Source organism: Leuresthes tenuis, unplaced genomic scaffold (assembly GCF_036924035.1).
Source record: "Leuresthes tenuis unplaced genomic scaffold, fLeuTen1.0.hap1 SCAF_3, whole genome shotgun sequence".
In the NCBI taxonomy this organism is placed as follows: Eukaryota; Metazoa; Chordata; class Actinopteri; order Atheriniformes; family Atherinopsidae; genus Leuresthes; species Leuresthes tenuis.
In genome coordinates this window covers 19,370,727-19,390,975 of record NW_027325357.1, presented here as the reverse complement: position 1 = coordinate 19,390,975, position 20,249 = coordinate 19,370,727, and the positions used below count along the sequence as shown (strand labels likewise).

General features: G+C 40.6%; 1 protein-coding gene across 1 annotated transcript; it reads left to right on the top strand.

The window, feature by feature from the left end:
• Positions 1–1,591: 1,591 nt before the first annotated feature.
• LOC140303560 (arf-GAP with GTPase, ANK repeat and PH domain-containing protein 1-like) lies at positions 1,592–20,033 on the top strand. The gene is made up of 20 exons (XM_072382361.1): positions 1,592–2,296; positions 2,821–4,057; positions 9,630–9,688; positions 9,785–9,872; positions 10,055–10,140; positions 10,238–10,379; positions 10,482–10,616; positions 10,746–10,867; positions 11,026–11,184; positions 12,589–12,672; positions 12,947–13,051; positions 13,145–13,292; positions 14,217–14,339; positions 14,427–14,564; positions 14,821–14,880; positions 15,062–15,213; positions 15,585–15,675; positions 16,630–16,852; positions 17,022–17,325; positions 17,755–20,033. Exons 2-20 carry the CDS (start codon positions 2,905–2,907, stop codon positions 18,034–18,036), a joined length of 3,654 nt encoding a protein of 1,217 aa, XP_072238462.1. The 5' UTR covers positions 1,592–2,296; positions 2,821–2,904; the 3' UTR covers positions 18,037–20,033.
• The last annotated feature ends 216 nt before the right edge of the window (positions 20,034–20,249 follow it).

Here is a 20,249-nt window from a genome sequence, read left to right as displayed (position 1 = left end):
GAAGCTAATAGAGCTGCTGTGGTGTCTCTCTGTGTTATTTTGACCAGAGTGTGGCACAGACGTTAAATGAAGACCAAAGGAAAATGTTTCACTTTGGGGAAAAATAACTTGTCTCCTTTAACAATCCCCTCTTATGAAATATTTACCCTGTTTTTTTCTCCATTTCTGCTTTTACCACCTCATCAGCACCTCGAATGTTAAATAAACTGAGCTAGAAACTGATCTTGAAAATAGTGAAGCTGTGGTGGCAATGTTTAATGAAAAAGATCAGTGGATCACTTGGTGTTAAAAAAAGAAGTTGAATATAAACCGTCATCGACCAGTGACGAGGAAATATTTGTTCTTGGCGTTTCAAAACTTTTGTATGCATTTGTTTAACTTGATATGAAATTATTGTCCTCCAAAGAGTGCCCCTTCCACCAAGGCCAATGCTGTACTTTTGCAGTTTTGAAGAAACTATTATAAGCGAAAAAATGTAATTGATTTTTTTTTTGGCCCATGCTCCAGCTCTCCTCTGAGTTTCATAACATTTGGATTGGCAGTTTTTTTAATGACCTTGTTAACAACCTTCTAAAAACAGACAAAAATATACCTCCTCGTGTGCTTTGCTTCAGTGGGGAAATACAAGAAAAATGTGCTCTTTCCCTCTTGTCAAGAAAGTGGTATGAAATATTCTCTCTGATGTCTGTAAGTAAAGGTGATACTGACACTTTCAGCTGTTGGGCTTAGCTTGGCTTAAAGCATGAAAAAGGGGGGCTGCCTGGTCCAAAGGTAACGAAATCCACCAGCTCTAAAGCTAAATTACTCACCTGGACAAAAACCAAAGTGTAGTTGTAACATGCTTCTCTCTCGCTCTTTAACAAAAAGTCATCTTCATTTTGATCCTCCATCTTTTCAGTTTCAAGGCTAAGCTAACAAGCACCTTTTTTTACGTTGTTGTTGGTAATGAACAGACATCGCAGTGCCTTTTATCATCCCATCTGGCTCTCTAAGTGAATACATTACGTGTATTTCAACCACTAAACTCAATGTTGTTTTATGTTCATTATAAAGTGGATATAGTGGCTGTATTTCATTGAAATATAGAAATGTTCATTCTGTTAGTGAGATCAAATTAAAGTTTGTTTAAAAGATCATTTATGTGTCATGAAAGAAATGCATGTCTGTCCATCTTTCGAAAGGGAGAATCATAACAGCTCCATTTTTTCATGAGAGTTGACCTCCTTAGACTTTTGGCTGTAATCTCTTATGTTGTGTTAGAATTAAAGAGCTGGCTTTAACTGTGTAATAATGAGAAGACAAGCTGCAAGGAAAAACAAGTCTGTTATGTTGAATGTTATATCATTCAGAAGAAAGCAGGCATTTTCCCCCTTTTACCACTTGCTTGTTCTCTGTCTTTTATTTCCATTTATATGTCCATTCTGTGGATGCACACAGCTTCATTCAGAGAGAACATGTTGTCAGGGAGAGAAAGCGCCGCTACCTTTAAAGAGAGTGAATAGAAAGAGCTAGAGACAGAACAGATCCACCGGTAGGAGCAGAGCTGAGGGTTTTTTTTTTCCCTCCTCCCTCCTGTCTCTTTTGTTGTGTCGGCACAGATAAAAATCTGTTTAACTGGGCAAGGACCACCACCGCTGCCACCTCAGAGCAAGCTGCTCACTCCCAGCCTGATTTCTGAAGCTTCATCCTGTTTGGAACTGGTTGTGCGGCAGGCTAACTGCGGGGTAACGGAGAGCTGCAAGGCTCAGTGGCAGCAAGAAGAAGAGGAGGGAAAAAAAGGAGGAGGGGCTGGCTTTGGTGAGCTGGTGGGCTTCCTCTGCCTCACAGACACATTTTATTGACTTGCTAATTGGATGAGGCTCTCGGAGGAGAGGATGCAGTGACCGAGAGGAGCTGCTCTCCAGAGGAGGGATACAGGCACAAGAAAGCATCGCTTGGCTTGCGTAAATCCGGCTACTTAATCTCATTTTCTTTCCTTTTTTTTTCCTGCAGACATAACAACAGATGTTTCTGAGCATCTCTCAGTGACCCTCGCACCGTGCATATAATTTTATGCATGACATTGTCGAACGGTGGCTTCTGTTGCCAGACGCTTCGTGACTGAAGTGAATGATTGCAATTTTTCCTGCTCCCTTTCACCTGTTTTCATCTTAGGCTCATCAGCTGGAGCTATTTTTTCCTCAGCCTTCTTTGATATGCCATTTGATATGGATGGTAATCTGATGGCTGGATAAATTCTTCATCAGATCGAACGCACACGAAACTGTGAATGGATTTTCTTCAGGAGAAAATGAAGGTATGATTTGAGCAAAAAGCCGAGACACATAATGTAGTAAAGTGGCATTACTTAACCTGCATTAATTCAATCCTAGTTTAAAAAATGGATCCTCCGAAGGTAATGACTGTTGCATAATTACAGGCTGAAATCTGTGGCACATACATCAATTTCTGAGGAAACATATGTCTTTTTTTTATAAGACTGTGTGTCTGGTAGATTTGTGTTGGATAAATTAGTTAAAAAAGGAAAGCAGAGAGGATAGGATTATGAATGAATCAGGGGAAGAAACCAGTAGTAGTGGTGTGCACTGAAGAGGATTAATGGAGGCATTTTAAAAACAGTCTAGACTTGTTTAACCACTGGGTCAGCCCCCTCAATACATTTAGGGAATTTGCATTTCCCAGTCCTGTTTAATTTTTGTAACAGGTGTAAGTTTTTACGAGACATGAGAAATGATAATGGGTTTACTGTCAAGTCCACAAGGCTGACATCAAATAGTCAGTTTTATCTTTCTCATAGATTTTATGTTTTCTCTGCTTTAGTCTTGCCCCGTTTGCCATGACTGAGGTGTGCAGGTCTGGTGAGGTCAGAGAGCAGGTGCCACCATTCTGAGGTCTGCTGTCCCAATGAGCCAAGCAGCCAGCTCACAGAAACGCACCACCTACCTCATCTCCCTCACTCTGGTGAAGGTTGAGGCTGTGCCAGATGATGTTGCAGGCAACCAGACAGAGGCTCTTCCAGAGGGGGAAGGGAGCCCAAAGAGGGAGAAGGAAGAAGAGAGGGTGGACGTGAGCCTTGCGCCTGAGAATGCAGAAAGATCTTTATGTGTGGAAGTGGTGGAAAAAGAAAACACACAGGTGGAAGAGGAAGTGGAACAGGTGCATGTCAAGTATGGCAGCCCCACTGAGAACAGGGCTAAGGCTGAGAGGAGGGAGATACATGCACACCAAAAAGACATTGCTTTAGTAGGTAAGGGCAAAGACACTTCATTTGTACATCAACCTGTCAAGCAAATGGTTAAAGTTTATGGAGGAACTGCCTCTGAGGGAACCGTGCGCAGAGAGGGACCTCGCTCAGATGCCATGCGCCCTAAGACAGAGCTCTACCGGGAGCCTCCCATGTTGTTCCTGAAGGGTGAAAATGGAGCAGACTTGAACAGCCGGTCACGTTCTAGTTTGCCCTTTTCCGTCCCACCACCAATCAGCCAGCACCCTGAAGTTGTAATGAGGTCACACGCAGGAGGTAACTCTGCATGCTGGAGGGAGCTCAGAGAGGCCAACACAAGCTTGTATCACTCTGCTAAGACTTTGGAACGAAGGGATAACCGTATTGGGGACCAGTCCCCCTTAATGGCAGCTACAACTATGGGGCCTTACAGGGCGTCCTGGGCTGACAGTGACGGCAGAGGTACTCTCATTCGACCCGGGGCTCCCATGAGTGGAGGATTTTCAGGCGTAATGACCCGGGACAGTCCTCAAGGGGAGAGATATAAGGCAGTTTGTGTCTCTTTACCTGCCCCTGCTGCCCCTGATGTGCCCAGGCCTCACAGAAAAGGTACAAGTCGTACCCTTGACAACAGCGACCTACACTCCCTCTCGGAGGACCTGAAGAAGGCGAAGGAGGGCCAGGGAGGAACGATCCAGCGAGCACCTCCTCGTGATCGCAAGATGCTCAAGTTCATTAGTGGGATTTTTACCAAAAGTACAGCTGGGCCTCCCAGTGCCAACACTGCAGCTCCTCTCTATCCAGCTGTGGAGAGGGGCTCGAGTGAGGAGGAAGGTAGGCCTGCATCATGCATCTACTGCACCTGCACACAAAACTCAACATCACTGTCATGTCCTATCATAGAGCTATTAAAATCATGACCCTTCCTCTGCAGACCGAGATATTTTTTTTAAATCTGTGTGCTGGACATACTAAACAAAATACAATGGACTAACGTCATCTAATGTGAAACTATTCTCCTTAAAAAAGGGTAGCGGAAAATGCGATCAGATTTTGTGGATTTGGTTCACCCACAAGTGGTCCAATGGGTTAAAAAAAAAAGAGGATAATTTAGTTTTATGTGTTTAATTAGGACCACAAATGATTTATTTTACTCTCTTTGGAGTTGATGGGACCCCCCCTTCCCCCAAAAAAGCTCTTAAAACAGATGAAATTACTCAACATTGTATGCATTTTGGTCAGTTGCGGTTAATTATCCCATTTAAGATACTCAGTTATAAGCTGGGCATAAATTGATCAATGCATTTTAATTACATTTGGCTTTACTGTCAATGTAAATTAGCTGTAGTTATTTTTCTGTAGATCAAACAGTTTGAAATGAGCGCATATGTTGACACAGACTCGTGGTAACTGGTGAACAATATCATTTTGATAACACATAAAAGTTTATAACCTGAATGAACACCACAGTTTAATCTGTAACTGCAAACCTTTCCTAAAGTAATTCTATTCTTTCATTTGTGCCCTGAGCTGTCAGTGTGTCTGAAACGTCTTGTGTGAGGGCTTCATAATAACTTTCGTTAAATACATTTGGTGAAGATGCAATCACGATCAGGTCTAATGAAATTAGGCTCCTTTGAGATATAACACACGTTGAAAGAGAAGAAAGAAATCTACAATGTTCATGAATTTAGAGGTGCAGGAAGGAGTAATAAATCAAAATGATCTAGGAGATCAGGGTGGGTTTGGAGTATTTGGCTTTAAGGTTACATAGCTTTATATTTAAAAAAAAAAAGAAGGTATAACTAGATAAACCACTTAATGGCAACGTAGAGCTAAAATGTTTAGCCCATAACAGAGAAAATGATGGCTAAATGTGATTACGTTTGTTTGCTCGTTGCTTAGATAATATATATGTACAAATTCATTTTTAAAACATTTTCAGTTTCAAGTCATGCGTTGATATTTGAATATTTTACCTATGGGCTTCATGAGAACTGCCGTTGTCAATTTCCTCAACTACAAGATATTTTACTCACAGAACAATCAATTTCTCATGGCAGTAACAGTCAGAAAATTGATGATGGAAATAATTCAGTCATAGCCCTGTATTGATCTCTAGGATTTCCCACAAAAATGTATCTAAATGTCAAGTTAAGCATCTTCCATGAAAACAGTAGCTGGCTCTGTTTGATCCTCCTCTGTAGAGAAATGATTAGAACACCAGGTACTTGTGGGATGATTAACTGTTACTACAGAAAAGAAAAAAGCTAAAGCAGCCAAAAGATAAAGCACAATGAAAGTTGAAGACAATGTTTTCAAGTGTAACCAAAGTAATTCTTTATCCGAGCATAATGCCAAATCTTAATTGAGTGATCTTTTTCTTCATTTTCACTAATGTATTCTTTGGGTTGGATATCTGTTTGAGGATTTACTCAAAATCCAGACACTCAAACAAGCTGAAACTGGATCAGCGTTGTCAAAAACTACAGCATTCATGACAAATTCATGCTTTTCTATCAGAAACGAGGGAGACGTTGCAAGTTTATAATTTTTTAATTGTTATTCACATAATTATAACCGAAATTCATAATGTTTTACCAAAAAATTATGTTTGACAGAGCGTATAGGATTGGACTAAGCTCAGAATAATTTGTCAGGAGTAAGTGGGACATGAATAATTAAGGTTGGGGATACACAGAGCTGTGTTCATCACAGGGTGAGGGGAGCGGGAACCTGCTACTTCCTCCTCTGCGCATGCAGTTAATCAGCATTCAAATGGAGCCTATTCATTTGTCAGTGCTACGTTGTGTTTAAATGTCTGTGGGCAGCATAGTCAAGGTCGTGCCACGATGAGCCTGTAATGATGGTATATAATGTCAGCAGTTTGATGATGGATGAAAATTAATGATCGGATTTAATTCAGAAATGATTGGTCGGCAGTGACAAAATGTGACAGAGCGTCATGTGTGCACAGGTGGACATCGTGTCTTGATGCCGCTCACACAAATCGCTGTATCCATGAGAGACCATTTATTGTATAGAGACCCAGGCTGGAGGCTTCTGGAAAATGGAGTTGCCATAGCAACAGCAAGCCGTGAGAGATGTTGTTTGGTCTGTGGTGTGACGCTCTTGATGAAGGGGATCTGAATGCGGGGATTGCCCAAAGATGGGGATGGGGGAGAGTGGAAGGGGTTTAAAGTTAGAATCTGTGTCCCCAGACAGAGACAGGCTGACGCCACTGCTCCGCCCAGCGCAACATGACCCAGCAGCTTTGCAGTGTGTCCACGCAAATTCTGTCTCTGTCACTGACTCTGGTGAAATGGTTACTGCATTAACATAAATCTGGAAGCTCTTGCATAGTGTAGATCATAATGCTTCTATGCGTTTGTCATCTGCAGCTTCGTATTTGCAGATGTTTATGGTTTATAGGTTATGGCTCTGTCTGAGCACGTATGTTTTATTGAATGTTCATTCACACACATATCTTTGCTGAAAATGGAGCTAAGACACTCAAACGTTAAAACTTGTTTAGTGCACCTCCTCTACAAAGATATATCTAGCAAATCATTTTTTGTAGATCTTAGATCAATTCAGCTAGGTTCTCTCACACACGGTACATTCCTCAAGTGAGTACATCCTACACAATCATATCACTTCTCTCTGTTAAATAAAACATTTCCTTTCAGGAACAATCAAAAACAAATTCTACCGACAGAATGTTCTGAAAGTACAGGCTCCAAAAAAGACAATCATAGTGATCGCTGATGCACAAGCTGGAAAACCTGCAATCACTCAAAGTAATTTAGTTACGTTTGGGATTTGTCGTTAATCTAACTCCATGAACACTCCATGTAAAATGTGACCTGTGAACAATAGAACTTTCCCAGTTCTTGCATTGTGGCTCCACAAGGAAATGACTCACCCAAACAGCTACAAACTCTGATGGTTGGACATCACAAAGATGGAGTAGGTGACAGGTAGATCAGTGGCCAACAGAAATGAGTGGTAATGCGGGCAGCAGTCGCCTCCCAATCGGAAGGTCAGTGGGTTGACTCCTGGCTTTGTCAGAGGAGTAATATTCCAGGATGATAACAATCTGAAGCACGCAGGAGTTTTATAAGGACAAAAAGGTTATATCTTGTTGTCTGACTCCAATCTACTAGAACACCTTTGGAGGCATTCAAATTTGGAAGGTAGAGAAAAACAACCCTTCAAGGAAGGAACAACTGGAAGAATAGCGAGGGCAAGTCTTCTAATGTGAGTCTTCTTCTTGACAACAGGGGGTATATCTGTATTTTTCCTCTTTGGTTAAAGATGTTGTTACTCCCACACCCTGAAACTGCTGAGGATTATGCCACCATAATTTCATGGACAAGTCTTTCATTTCTTTGAGGAAAAATGTTACTGCTGAAAATGACAGTAAGTGAGTCGTGATTTATATTTTTGCAGAGTTTAGAGAAAAAAATGTGTCCATGACCTCAGAATTGAATTAAAGAACAAGCGAGAGAGTAATAAAAAAAGGAACAATGATAAATTTGAACAATTGTCATCGTGCAGTAACTCCTTTGACATGACTCACTATGCTGTGTTTCTCCATGAAAGCGTTTTTGCCACAAAATCTTTCGTCTCTGTAAAGTGTTATCCTAGTTGATTAGCATCAGGTTAGAGTTAACTGTGTAGTGGATATACATGACCGTAACCTCAGCCTCCCTTGTTTTCATGACATGTAACGTCACAGCACTTTAAACGTTAACATTCAGTCATACAACCAACAGAAGCTTTTCATTCAGTAAATTGTAATTAATGTAACAAATATAACACTTTGAAGGAATGAAGGAATGTGCATTTGCGTACAAATACGTTTTTTACATGGATTGCCTGTACAGGCACCTTTACAGTAACCTGACACTGCAAAGATGTCTAATTAAATGAAAGCATTTTAATTTGTTGTATGCACTAGTTTATGTGGTTATAAATGTAATTTGAAGACAATAAAGATCTGACGGAGGGATGAGCTCATCCCCGGTGAGGCTGATATCTGCCTCAGCTCAACAAAATTGCACATAAACTTGAAATCCATCCATTCATACCTGTTTAACCCACTTGTCAGGTGGCAGGGCAGCCAGGATTCGAACTGGGAACCCTCTTGCTGTGAGGTGACGGTGCTAACCACCGTGCATAAATCCCTCTACTAATTGCGCTGCACTTTTATAGTGGAAGTAAATGACTGAAATTATGAATATTATTTAACAAAATATCTAGAAACAGGGAAGAAAATTATTTGGACAAAGTCTCAATGCACTAGTTGATTAAATGATTAATATGTTAGAATTGTAAATGTAGGTTGTCTTAGGTTACAAGACAAGGGAAAAAAATTGTGGGCTCAACACCATTGATGGAATCTAATATTTCGCCTGCGCTTTTGCTCATCATATTTGCACATTTCTATGTCAGATTGACTTCTCTAGTGGCTCGTTGTGCAGGGAGTTGCAGCCTCTCTGACTCTGGACACTCCAACTCCTTGTTGTGCTGAGTCCGCAGGCAAGCGGGCAGTCAGCAATACCTCAGTGTAACATTTGGAAGAGTTTTTTTCTCTCTTTACTTGGCAAGAGTTTGCCAAGAACTTTGATATCAATTTCTTTTCCATCCATTTTACAGAATGTTCTCGGCCTCATTTTGCTCTTCTTAGATTAGAAGAGAAGAAAATTAAATTAATGTCTAGTTTGAATAGCATACTTTTTTTTACAGTTATTACAATTTTGGGATTGTTAAAAGGTCTGTTTTTCCCTTTTATAAACAGTTTCTGTTATTGGCATTACAGATGACCAACATGACACACACTCAAATATTTTCGAACCACTTGTCCTTCAGCTGAACAGAAAGTCTCTTAAATGCCTTGAGGGAATTTCATCAAAGGTGTCAGAAACATTCACATGGACTCAAGGATTAACTCGTACTTTGCTGGTCAAAATCAGTGTAACTTATCATCTATCCTTCTTTTGTAAAAGTGAATTATCAGGAACACCTGGAATAAGAAACTGATGAAATGTTCCCCTTGACCCAAGGAAGAACTCATTAGAGGGTAAATGGTCATTTTTATGTCACAGTCATTCTAAATAGAAATTTCTTTCCAATCGGTTAAGAAGATTAGCAGTATCCATGAGAGACTGTTTATTGAGGCCGTGGCTGAAGCAAAGAAACAAAAAGAGAGAAAACATGTATTGACTTAAAAGAGCAAGTAACTCCAATATTGTCCTAATTACTGGTTTGCATCCAAAATCTCACTATATAGTGAGTCGCTCTTATATCCTTTAATGGCAGTTGTGGGCCTTCTTTTCTCATTTTTTTTTTTTTGGTGAATCCACCCCTCCCTTTTTCTTCTAATGCTAATGTTTTCCTTCAGCTCCATGCACCAGCAGTCAAGAGTGGACAATGAGTCAAACAGTGCAAGAACTTCACCTGGTAAGCCCGAAGAAATACAGAAACCTTAACAAATCTCTACGTTTGATTTGATAGTGAGTAAATGTTCTCTCTGTCTGTGTTTGTGGTTCTTTTTAGGGTGTTTTGGGAGGTCTGTGCAGTGGGAAGTCTGCTCTTGTCCACAGACACTTAACAGGAAGTTACCTGCCACTGGAGAATGCAGAGGGTTAGTTTAGCATCTCTTCATTATCTACAACTTCTATGTCAGATGTTTTCATTTGTCATGCAAACTACATTGTATGTAGATGATCCAGGGCAGTGCTATTATCGATTTCGCTAGCAATTTTCCTGTTGCAACGAGTCAAAATGTTTGAAAAGATAACTCTTGTGATTGAAAATGATCACCAGGACGGCAGTACATTAAGGACGTGCTGGTGGATGGACAGAGCCACCTGCTGATAATCAGAGAAGAGACAGAACTACCGGAGGCTCAGGTGAGTTTGAAACTGACCTTAACCTGTAAATTTGAACAGCTAAACTTACTACGCCTGTTATTGTAAATTCTGGCCGCTGTTTTACCCTTTCCTTTAGTTTGCAAACTGGGTGGATGCTGTCATCTTGGTCTTTAGTCTGGAAAATGAGGCCAGCTTCCAGGAAGTTTACAAAATCTACCACCAACTCGCTATGCATCGGCCTATCACTGAGATACCTTTCGTAGTCGTTGGCACTCAGGGTAAAACTCTTCCACTAAACATGGTCTTTGGTTCCAATGTTTGTGTACACAAACTCAGTAAGAGTAGGTAAGCAATTTGTGCTTCTTTTTTTTCTCCCCCAGATAAGATCAGCAGCACCAACCCAAGGGTAATAGATGATGCCAAGGCCAGACAGCTCTGCTCAGATGTACGGCGCTGCACTTATTATGAAACCTGTGCGACGTACGGCCTCAATGTGAACAGAGTGTTCAATGATGGTACGTGTCTCCGTCGAAGCCATGTGACAAAATGAAGGATCATCTTGCAGAGGATGCACAGATCTGAATATTGTGGGTTTTTTTATAAGAACTCATGCTTTATTTATTTGTTTTATATCGTTTCCACAGCTGCTCAGAAGATCATGGCAGCCAAGAAGCAAGCTGCTTTACTGGCTTCTTGTAAATCTCTCCCTAACTCTCCCAGTCACTCTGGAGGCTCTACGCCAGTGTCCGGTGTCTTTCCAGGACAGGTAAAACTTGCAGACCGTTGGTTGTAAGCTGTCTGTTGTAACATTTATCCCCTCCAACAGAGTGTATTTTGCTGTATCAAACTTATTTTCCTCCTTGTGCTCACTTATCACATCACCCTCTCCTTCCCCCTTCTGCTCTGTGTCTTTCTACTCTGGAGGCAAGTAATGGTGGTCAGAGCAGTGATTATTCTTCTTCACTTCCATCCACTCCTGTGATCAGTCATAAAGAGATTGGCAGAACACTAAGAGGGGAGAAAGCAGACAGTGCTGCCCCTGGATCTGTCCGCAGCGTTCGAAGGCGCACGCCTAGATTTGCTGTAAGTGTGGTACAAACTCCAGCACTGACGCCTTCTTACTTTAAGAAGGGATATTTACTTCTTCTGCTATTATCACCTAACATGTCCTGACGTTTTCATGCTTAAGAACTAAGCTGTGAATCTTTTTATGCTTATATTTGCATTTTACTTTGTCAAAAAGTTGTTTGAGCCATGCATGTTGACCTAAATATAAAAATCCTTGTCATTTACTCTTAATCAAAGCAGCTGTCCTATTTTTTTTGATATAGCCAAAAAAGCATGGTGGGTGAAATCAATCATCAAAACTACACAATGATGGACGGTAATACAGATATATGCTTCCACAGAGTGGCTTTTATTTGTTTAAGCAACACACGTGTGTACCTTATAAAAGAAGATGAAGAAGAATATGTAAAATGTACAGTAAAATGACAAGTCAGTGGCTGTGGCCCATGTTTGTTTTTCAGGTAATTATTAACTTGATTTTTTTATCCATCAATTGCTGTTAAAACGTGGTGGTTCATCCGGTTTCAAGCTGTTTTCCTGAAGTAATTTATCTCTGCCCCTGAGGAGACCCGTGAAAACAGCTCGACACTGATTCGCATTCATTCAACCTCATATGTGTGTCCACCTAAAGAATTAAAGTCTAATATTCACTTCAAATGTAAAGAAAGCTGTTGACAAACTTCTGGAAAAATAAAAGTGCAGCAGAGGCAGGATAGTATTTCAAATCTTTAGACATCTCTAGAAATCTCATGAATGCATTGGGGTGTTGTCTTTATACTCTGACAACATCTGATCTGACGACGTCACGTGGACAGGTGTACTTACCCTGAAAACAACATGGATTGAATCTCTCAGCCAACAGTTCAACATCTGGAATGCAAAGAAACTTTTTCTCAATAACATGTTCAGAATTACACCATGTTTAGTTAACAAGTCCAACTATCCTTTTGTTATCACTCTATCTTAAGTCTCTGTATGCCCATAGTTACTAAAAGCCATGTGTCAGAGACACACATAATACTGCTGTCATGATATTTTTGCAGTATCTTTATATTTGCTTCAGGCGTTCCCCATGATTTTCACAGGAAGTAATAGTTTAAACTCTCTCTTTGTTTTGCTCCTGCCATTCATCTGTGAGGTCTCCTCTTCAACTCATCAGGATTTCAAATCTTATTGCTGACATTAGTAGATTGTGGAAAGCTCCAAAATGTGTAATGTATTTACAATGTAAAAAAAAAAAACAGTATAACGATACAAAGAAAGACCCAACACGACAGGAGCTACAGGCTACCGCTAGTGTGGTGCCAGTCTTAAATTTTGATCAAAATTGATTACAATGATAAGTAAAAAATCTTAACAAATTGCCTCATTTTGACCTCTAATGCAGCAACTGCGGTCCTTTCCTTTTCTTTCCTCTAGGGTCGGAGAGGCAGTGACTCAAACAGAAGGAGTGCAGACTATAAGGGGGATTTTGGCAGCGGACGCTACATTCCCATCAAGCAGGTAGGACACAGATTTGCACTTGATACAGAAACAGATATGATGTATCTGATTAATCTCAGTTGAGGACATTGCACCAACACTCAAACGCTCAAAATGTGTGAAGCCAGTTTCATCATGTGGAGTGATGAAGTGCTGCGATCACCCATACTGGCCTGATGAATAGATGGTGGGTGTATTTGGCAGCCAGCAGTCATTATGCTACGGAAATGTGTGAAAGGAACGCACGAGCCGTGAGCAATGAATTCTCACTGTTCAGTTTCGTTACCTCCATCAGGGCATCTTGCTGAAGCGCAGTGGGAACTCGCTTAACAAAGAGTGGAAGAAGAAGTATGTCACACTGTCCAATGATGGTATACTGTCCTATCACTCCAGTGTCAATGTGAGTCGGTGTGTTGACACAGTGCTGTGAAGCATTATGCTGCTGAAAGCATGACTGATGTTTGATGGCAGTGGCTGATGTTTGGTTTGGCAGGAGTATATGCTGAATACCCCGGGGAAAGAGATGGACCTTCTGAGAGTGACGGTAAAGGTACCAGGAAAGCGACCGCCCCGTGCTGTGCCCACGTGTGGCCCCCCAGCAGGGCTCAATGGGAGGGTTAAAGATGTGCTGGGACCTGAGGGTAAAGACTGCACTGTACACCGACACATTATGTGAAGAATTCCACCTTTAGCTGCCTCATGAAATACACCCATGCGGTAGCAAAAACAATCCCTTCACTTGATTATAAATCTACATAAAAGATTTTCTTTTTTAAAAAATATTATTTTCTTACTATATATAAATAAATCTCACATAAATAAATGCTGTACCACTGGCTCTGCAAGAGAGAATAGAACACATAAAAGTCAAGTTATATTACTGATATTTTTCAGCAGTTTATCAAGGTAAATCATATAATTTTTGTATAACAGCCTGTTCTTTGTCAAATCTTCTGGGGAACAAAGTAAGTGCACTGTTAATCTTGGGACGCTCTGAGGAGTGATCACTAGTTGGGGGCTACTTACAGTTCTCTTGGTTATCTTCAATACTACACTATTACTTAGATTTCATGATAACATCAGCAGATCAAATAAAATCCACACGTTTTACATGTCACAAGGGCTGTTTTCTCTGCAAGCTCTAACACAAAAACTTACATCTCCATGCACAAAATGTACTAAATGGGTTTTCAACATCTGAACACAGCTGTCCCACTGCGATAGACAAACAGTTCCATGTGCTTTTGGTGTTGGTGGGAGGCCGAGAGAGCTTTTCAACCTTGTTAACGTCGACATACTCATTCATCACCTCCATCTGTTTTTAAGTCACCTCCGCTGACATACAATCACATAAAATCTTCAGACAAAAACAGCGTCATGAAAAAAACATCGCTATTTTACTGGACAGAGCAAAATGATCAACAAATCAACCAAAAGTGTCCAAACAAAATGTTGCTGCCAGCCTCAAACACTCAAACACATATCAGCTGTTTCATAAATACTTTTATATTTAATGCGTAGCTTAATCATTACATTTATGGTTGCTTTCACATCTGTCGTCACAGTGAGTGCAACTAACCTGATCCAAGTGGAGGAAATGGAAGGGCTGGGAAGCGCGTTGTTTCTGAGGAGTAACATAGGTGTGCAGCGGTGTCCTTCTACACTGTCTAATCATGCTCAAGGTGTTGGTGAGTAGGCCAAAAGATTTTTAGTTAGATATTCAGCTTATAGCATCTAAGATAACTTGATAGATTTCCCCATGCTCTGGTTGCTAGATTCTGCAGTTGAGGGAGTCTCCAGCTCTTCTTCTACCAAAGATGTGGGTTCTGCCTCCCCATTGACAGACAGGAAGAAGAACCGCAGAAAGAAGAGCATGAATCAGAAAGGAGATGCAACCATAGGTCAAGCAGATGGTACAGTTAACAGTGAAAAACTTCAAATATATGTCACTGAGCAGCATTCGCTCTGTTCCTCATAATGAAAACAATCATCACATTCCTTCCAGGCTAGTTTGACAGTATAGTTTTTCAAAGAATCAATAATTGATAGTGTGACAATAGATTGAAATATTTATCATGTATAATGTGTTATGTAACATATATAAAACATTAATCTTTTCCTCCCTCCTCTCTTTGTCGTTCCACTGCTATTTTCCTCTTTCTCATGCAGCCAAGCGCAAAATGTGGAAACTCAAAAGTTTCGGTAGCTTAAGAAACGTAAGCAAGACAGGTAATGTCAGACTGTATTTTCACATAGCTTCAATAATGCCTTTCAAACTCCAGCTGAGCCTCTGTGCATGCCAAAGTGTCTGACTGTGTTTCTGTCACATGAGATGAAAGGTCTCTGCATAACAGTTCAGGAGGTCAAAGTAACATGTGTTGAAAAATCTGTTTGTGTGGTCCTATGTCAGATGAGGACAATTTTGACTTCCTCGTCGTGTCAAGTACCGGCCAGACGTGGCACTTTGAAGCCCAGAGTGTGGAGGAGAGGGACTCCTGGGTCCAAGCCATTGAGAGCCAGATCCTGGCCAGCCTGCAGCTGTGTGAGAGCAGCAAACACAAGGCAAGAACCAGCAAAACATATGAGTCGTGATATGGTTATTTATTCATATTATCTATTTTTTGTTCGTTTGTTTTACTGTCATAGTCAAATGACAAAACATTAGTTTAATTTTTCTTTTTTTGTCATTGTTGAACACATTACAGGCTCTGTTTGTTTCTGGGTTATTTCTAGTTATGTGTGATTATTCTTTTTCTTTTTTTAAGTTCAAAGCTGGGTTTTAAGGGCAGTTTTGTAAATTGTCAGTATGATCATATTAGCCCATCTTAACCAGCTTTTTTCAGAACTGCAGATAACCATACGAAATGTCAGTAATTTGGAGGAGTTTGCTGGTAGTTGGTTTATTGTAACCATTTGCTGTGGGTTTCTCACAGGATCGCAAGAACAGTCAGAGTGAAGCTGTGGTGCTGCAGGCCATCCGCAACGCAAAGGGGAACAACTTCTGTGTAGACTGCGATGCTCCCAGTTAGTGACACACTTTTACAGTTTCACTCAATTACCATATTGCTGTTATGCTGCACAAACTTCACGAGTCCACTCTGTTTTGATGATAGTTGACAGTTTCTTCCAGCTGTGCACGAGTCTTCCTGCTGTTAGATAAAACGTTCACTGTAGCTTCCTCACAACTTTTATAGTGTTTTTGTTACAGGTATGCTGCAAGTTATGTTGAGGAGAAAATAACATGCAGAGCTCTGTGCATAATATCACTGTAGAAAATGGATGGGATTCTCTCTAAATGTCTGAAAAGAGCTTTTTACGTCTTGTGCTAACAGTGTTTTTAAAGTTTAACACATTGCCAATGTCCTGCTTTAGAATTTTAAAGAAGGTGATCTGGATTTGCACCAAAACTTTATGGGTTTTGCTATTTTTACCCCATGTTCCACCTCACTTACGAGCCTCATTAAACTTGCCATGGTGGTATATGCATGATCTTGCAAACAAATGGTTCTAGATCATAAACTGACATCCAACAGTATAGTTACGACATTACGAATGTTGTCAACTCACAATGATCGGACAAAATTAGACAAACAGACATTTTGCATTGTAATGTAATCTCAAAAACAATCATTGTTCTTTTTATGTGTATTTTAGGTATATTTGTTACATGCTCTGGAAAAAGATGTGCTCTTTTTCTGTATTATACTCCACATGTAGTGTGGAGGCTACATGAAGTCTGCTAATTTATTCGGAATAAACGGATTATTTAAACTCCCATCTTAATTTACTTTTACAAGGAAAATATCTAGTGAAGGAATTTCTGGAATTGACATTGTGTAGATTTTGGGGTTATAAAGCAAATTAATGGTGTAAGAAGTTCAGTAAGCAAAAGTTCCAATGATTTTATTTGATTTAGATTTAGTTCAGTTTCAAATGAGGCGTCAGCCTAATTAAAGGTTTGTACAATCTCTCTCCAAGATCCAACATGGGCCAGCCTGAACCTGGGAGCTCTTATATGCATCGAGTGTTCTGGGATTCACAGGAACTTGGGAACCCACCTGTCACGGGTTCGCTCACTGGCCCTTGATGATCTTCCCCGAGAACTCACGTTGGTTCTCAGTGCCATTGGCAACCACATGGTCAACAGTACATGGGAGGCGCGTACAATGGGCCACCGTAAACCAGCCCCCGATGCCACACGGTAAATGACTTTCTGCTTCAAAATCAATACACCGTTAAAGCTACATTTTTCACTTTTGCCATAAATGCAGCAGCAGTCGAGAAATTTGGAAATGGAAGTGCTCATTGTCATTCTGCATAAGTAATACACAGATTATTCAGCTTTTTCCTGTTTTCCTGTGCGTGTCTAGAGAGGAGCGGGAGTCTTGGATCAGAGCCAAGTACGAGCAGAAACTGTTTGTGGCACCGTTGCCCCCGCCCACCCCCAGCGAGGGCCCAGACATCACTTTATCCGGCCGTCTTCTGTTGGCAGTGATGGAGCGCAATTTGCCCAAGCTGCTGCTCCTTTTGGCCCACTGCACGAAGGAGGACATTAATGCCCCTCTCAGCCTGTCGCTCTCCTCCAGGTCGCTCTTAGCGTTGCGGCTGCCTGGCTCTGCCCTGCACGCTGCCTGTCAACAAGCCGATGTGGTGATGACGCAGCTTCTTGTTTGGGTGTGTTTTGCTCCACTTCTCTGATCAAGCCAGTTTTATCTAAAAATACCAATGAAATCTTCGAGCATGTGATCTAATTCATATCATACCAAATAATTACATTGCATAGGAACAGACAAACAAAGTGAGCAGTTACTCTAAAATTCTTCATCACAGCAAATGTCATGTGACATTATGCAAAAATTTCTGAATGATGACTTGCAAGTAATCAGATTCAAAGAGATGACTCAGCAGACAACCGAAGGTGACCTGCATATGTAAAAAGCACTAAAGCTCACTAAATTATATCTTCTTGAGATCATTTATGAAGGTCCTGTCAGGTCAATGTTGACCTTAATTCCACATATGACAAATCTTCGTTAAAGTGAGAAGTATCTAATAATTATACAGACTAATCCAGCTCGTTATGCTCTCTGTTTCTGTCTTCAGTATGGCTGTGATGTCCGGTATCGGGACACTCAGGGGCAAACAGCTTTGGCTCTGGCTCAAAATGCCGGCAGCCAGGAGTGTGTTGACATCCTTCTGCAGCACGGATGCCCGAATGAAGCGGCCCCCTCTGTCGCCACGACGTCCGGTTTTGCATCGGCTGCCACATCCAGCTTCCCAGTTGCCATGACACCAAGTTTGACAGTTGCCACGACACTTAAAATCTCAAACAAGAGCAGCAGCGCCAACTTGAGTTACAGCACCTCCAGAAGAGCAGTATCATAATCTCAATGTGATGTGGCATAATGTGTGCGTGTATGTGAGCTTGTTGCTTTGCCCTCATAGTGTCCTGCTCATGCAGACAGGCCAGTCGGACGGACATATTGACAGATGTTGCATTCCTGGAGCCAAATGGGTTTTTAGAGGTCTGTGTTTCAGGGATGAGAATTGGTGAGCATGTAGTGCTAGAATGATCTCACCAAAACAAAAACAGAAGTTTTCCCGCCTACACAACATCTGTGTATTCAGATTTAATAGGAATGTACTGAGCAGTTTCAGAGTCATATCTCATCATGCAGTCAATTATCAACTTTGTTCTACCCTCAATTAAGAACGGGAACTCCGCCCGTAGCCTCAAACATCTAATCTAAGCAGCTAAAGCCCAGAAGTAAAAAAACTGCAATAAGTTTATTATTTGATGGAGGGATGTATTGAACTCTAAACATTAAACATGGCAGCAGTTATCAATTCTGACACTGAATGTGAGTTTTTAAATTCACTGGTCATTCCGCGCATAAATTATGTTTTCGTGTAAGTTAATGTGAAAAATGTTAGTGACTGGAAAGGGAAGGGTACTTTAGGGGATTAAATAACTGTATAAAAAAATAGATTGAGAAAAGGCTAAGATTCTATAAGTTTAAAAGTGCTTCATTTCCCAGGTTGTCAATGTACGATTTGTACAGTTGGTCCTGTGTATAAAACTCAAAGGTTTACTTGTTGCTGTTCAGAGATTTACTGTACAGAGTTTTGGTTCTGTTCTCCTTTGATAAGCACCTAATTATCTGAGATTTTTATGTTATGTTTGTAACAGTGTGTCTGACATAAATACTGTATAGGATGTGTGCATTATGATGCCAGCAGTAGCGTATTATTAAGGCGAGTGTAACACTTGACATGTAAATGAAGAAGTGAAATGACTTGATTTTGACTGAATGTAGACAAAAACAGATGAGTTCATTATTTCAAATACTAACATGTTTTCCAGATGATACAGTTTTCAACTAATATTATTCCTGATGTGACTAAAAGAAATTAAAAGTATGTTTTGACTGCTGAAAGCTTCTCATCTATAAAACCTGGTCTCCAAATGGCTTAATGATATTTCTAAGTGTCTGAAAATAGAAATGCAATGGAAGAATGTTTCCCGAAATTGAGTTTTTAAAAACAATCCTCTTGCAGTACTGTATGTATCTTTGTGTTGACCTAAAGCTGACTTGTTCTGTGATGTGATGCACATCTCTTTCCTTTTCTTTCACTCATGCAACGAATCACAGAACATCGAAGGTTACTGCCCATGCTACAGTGTTTTGTTTAAAGTTTAAATTTGTGTGATTTTATTGACTTATATTCACCCTCTGATGAACTGTAGACTTGACACCAACAGAACAGTTGCATAGACTGGTGTTCAGAAGGTTTGTGAGAGATGCAGTGATTCAATAAACAGCAGCCATCGTTCTGCGCTCAACCAGTATTTAAACATTAGTCCCTCTGGAACAAACCGGCTCTTATTAAAAGCCTCTACTGCCTCCGACCTACTTCTTTTTAGGTTGAAGTAATGGATTCATTTATAAACCATATTACCCTCTCTGAGGTGGTTTGAGTTTCTCATAAACCAGAGGCAAAAGTAACACAGTATGCCAAGCATGAGATTATCATATATTTTTTTCACTAACTATAGAGGTTTTTGCTGAAGATCAGGACTAAAACACAGGTTGAAAAGGTGCGATAATATGTAGATGGGTAGAAACATAAAGGAAATAGCAACAGTGAAGTCCGTCAAGTGTGACCATGTGTTGCCAGATCAAGTCTCTGCAACTCTTTTGCTGTGACCGAACACATTCCTCCAAATGATATTCCCTTATTTGGTGATTTCATGGTGGCGATAAAAAGCGCTGTCTAATGTATTGATTAAAAATCTCTCTTGTTCAGCAGGGCTGAGTTCTGGTCACTTTGAAAGTCATAGCATTTGATACACATTAAACTGTTCAGTTACCCCTTGGGATCAATAGATGGAGGCATGGTAACCCAGGAAAAGGCTGTGTCAACATCTATCTATAAATGTTTGATCGTAGAATAAAGGTGATCACTCACAACGCCGCGCATGCTCATGCCCTGATGTGGAGAACATGACAAAGGAGTTTTCAGCTCATTGTAACATATTACTTGTTCCAACATCTCTGTAGATCGCTGCCTGTAGCTTTTGCACCAGTAAACTCAAA

Coding starts and splice junctions, on each gene's coding strand:
- LOC140303560 (XM_072382361.1), top strand. CDS start 2,905: ATGAGCCAAGCAGCCAGCTCACAGAAACGCACCACCTACCTCATCTCC. Junction 13,052..13,144: donor CCTATCACTCCAGTGTCAAT/GTGAGTCGGTGT, acceptor TTGGTTTGGCAG/GAGTATATGCTGAATACCCC. Junction 15,676..16,629: donor TGTAGACTGCGATGCTCCCA/GTTAGTGACACA, acceptor TCTCTCTCCAAG/ATCCAACATGGGCCAGCCTG.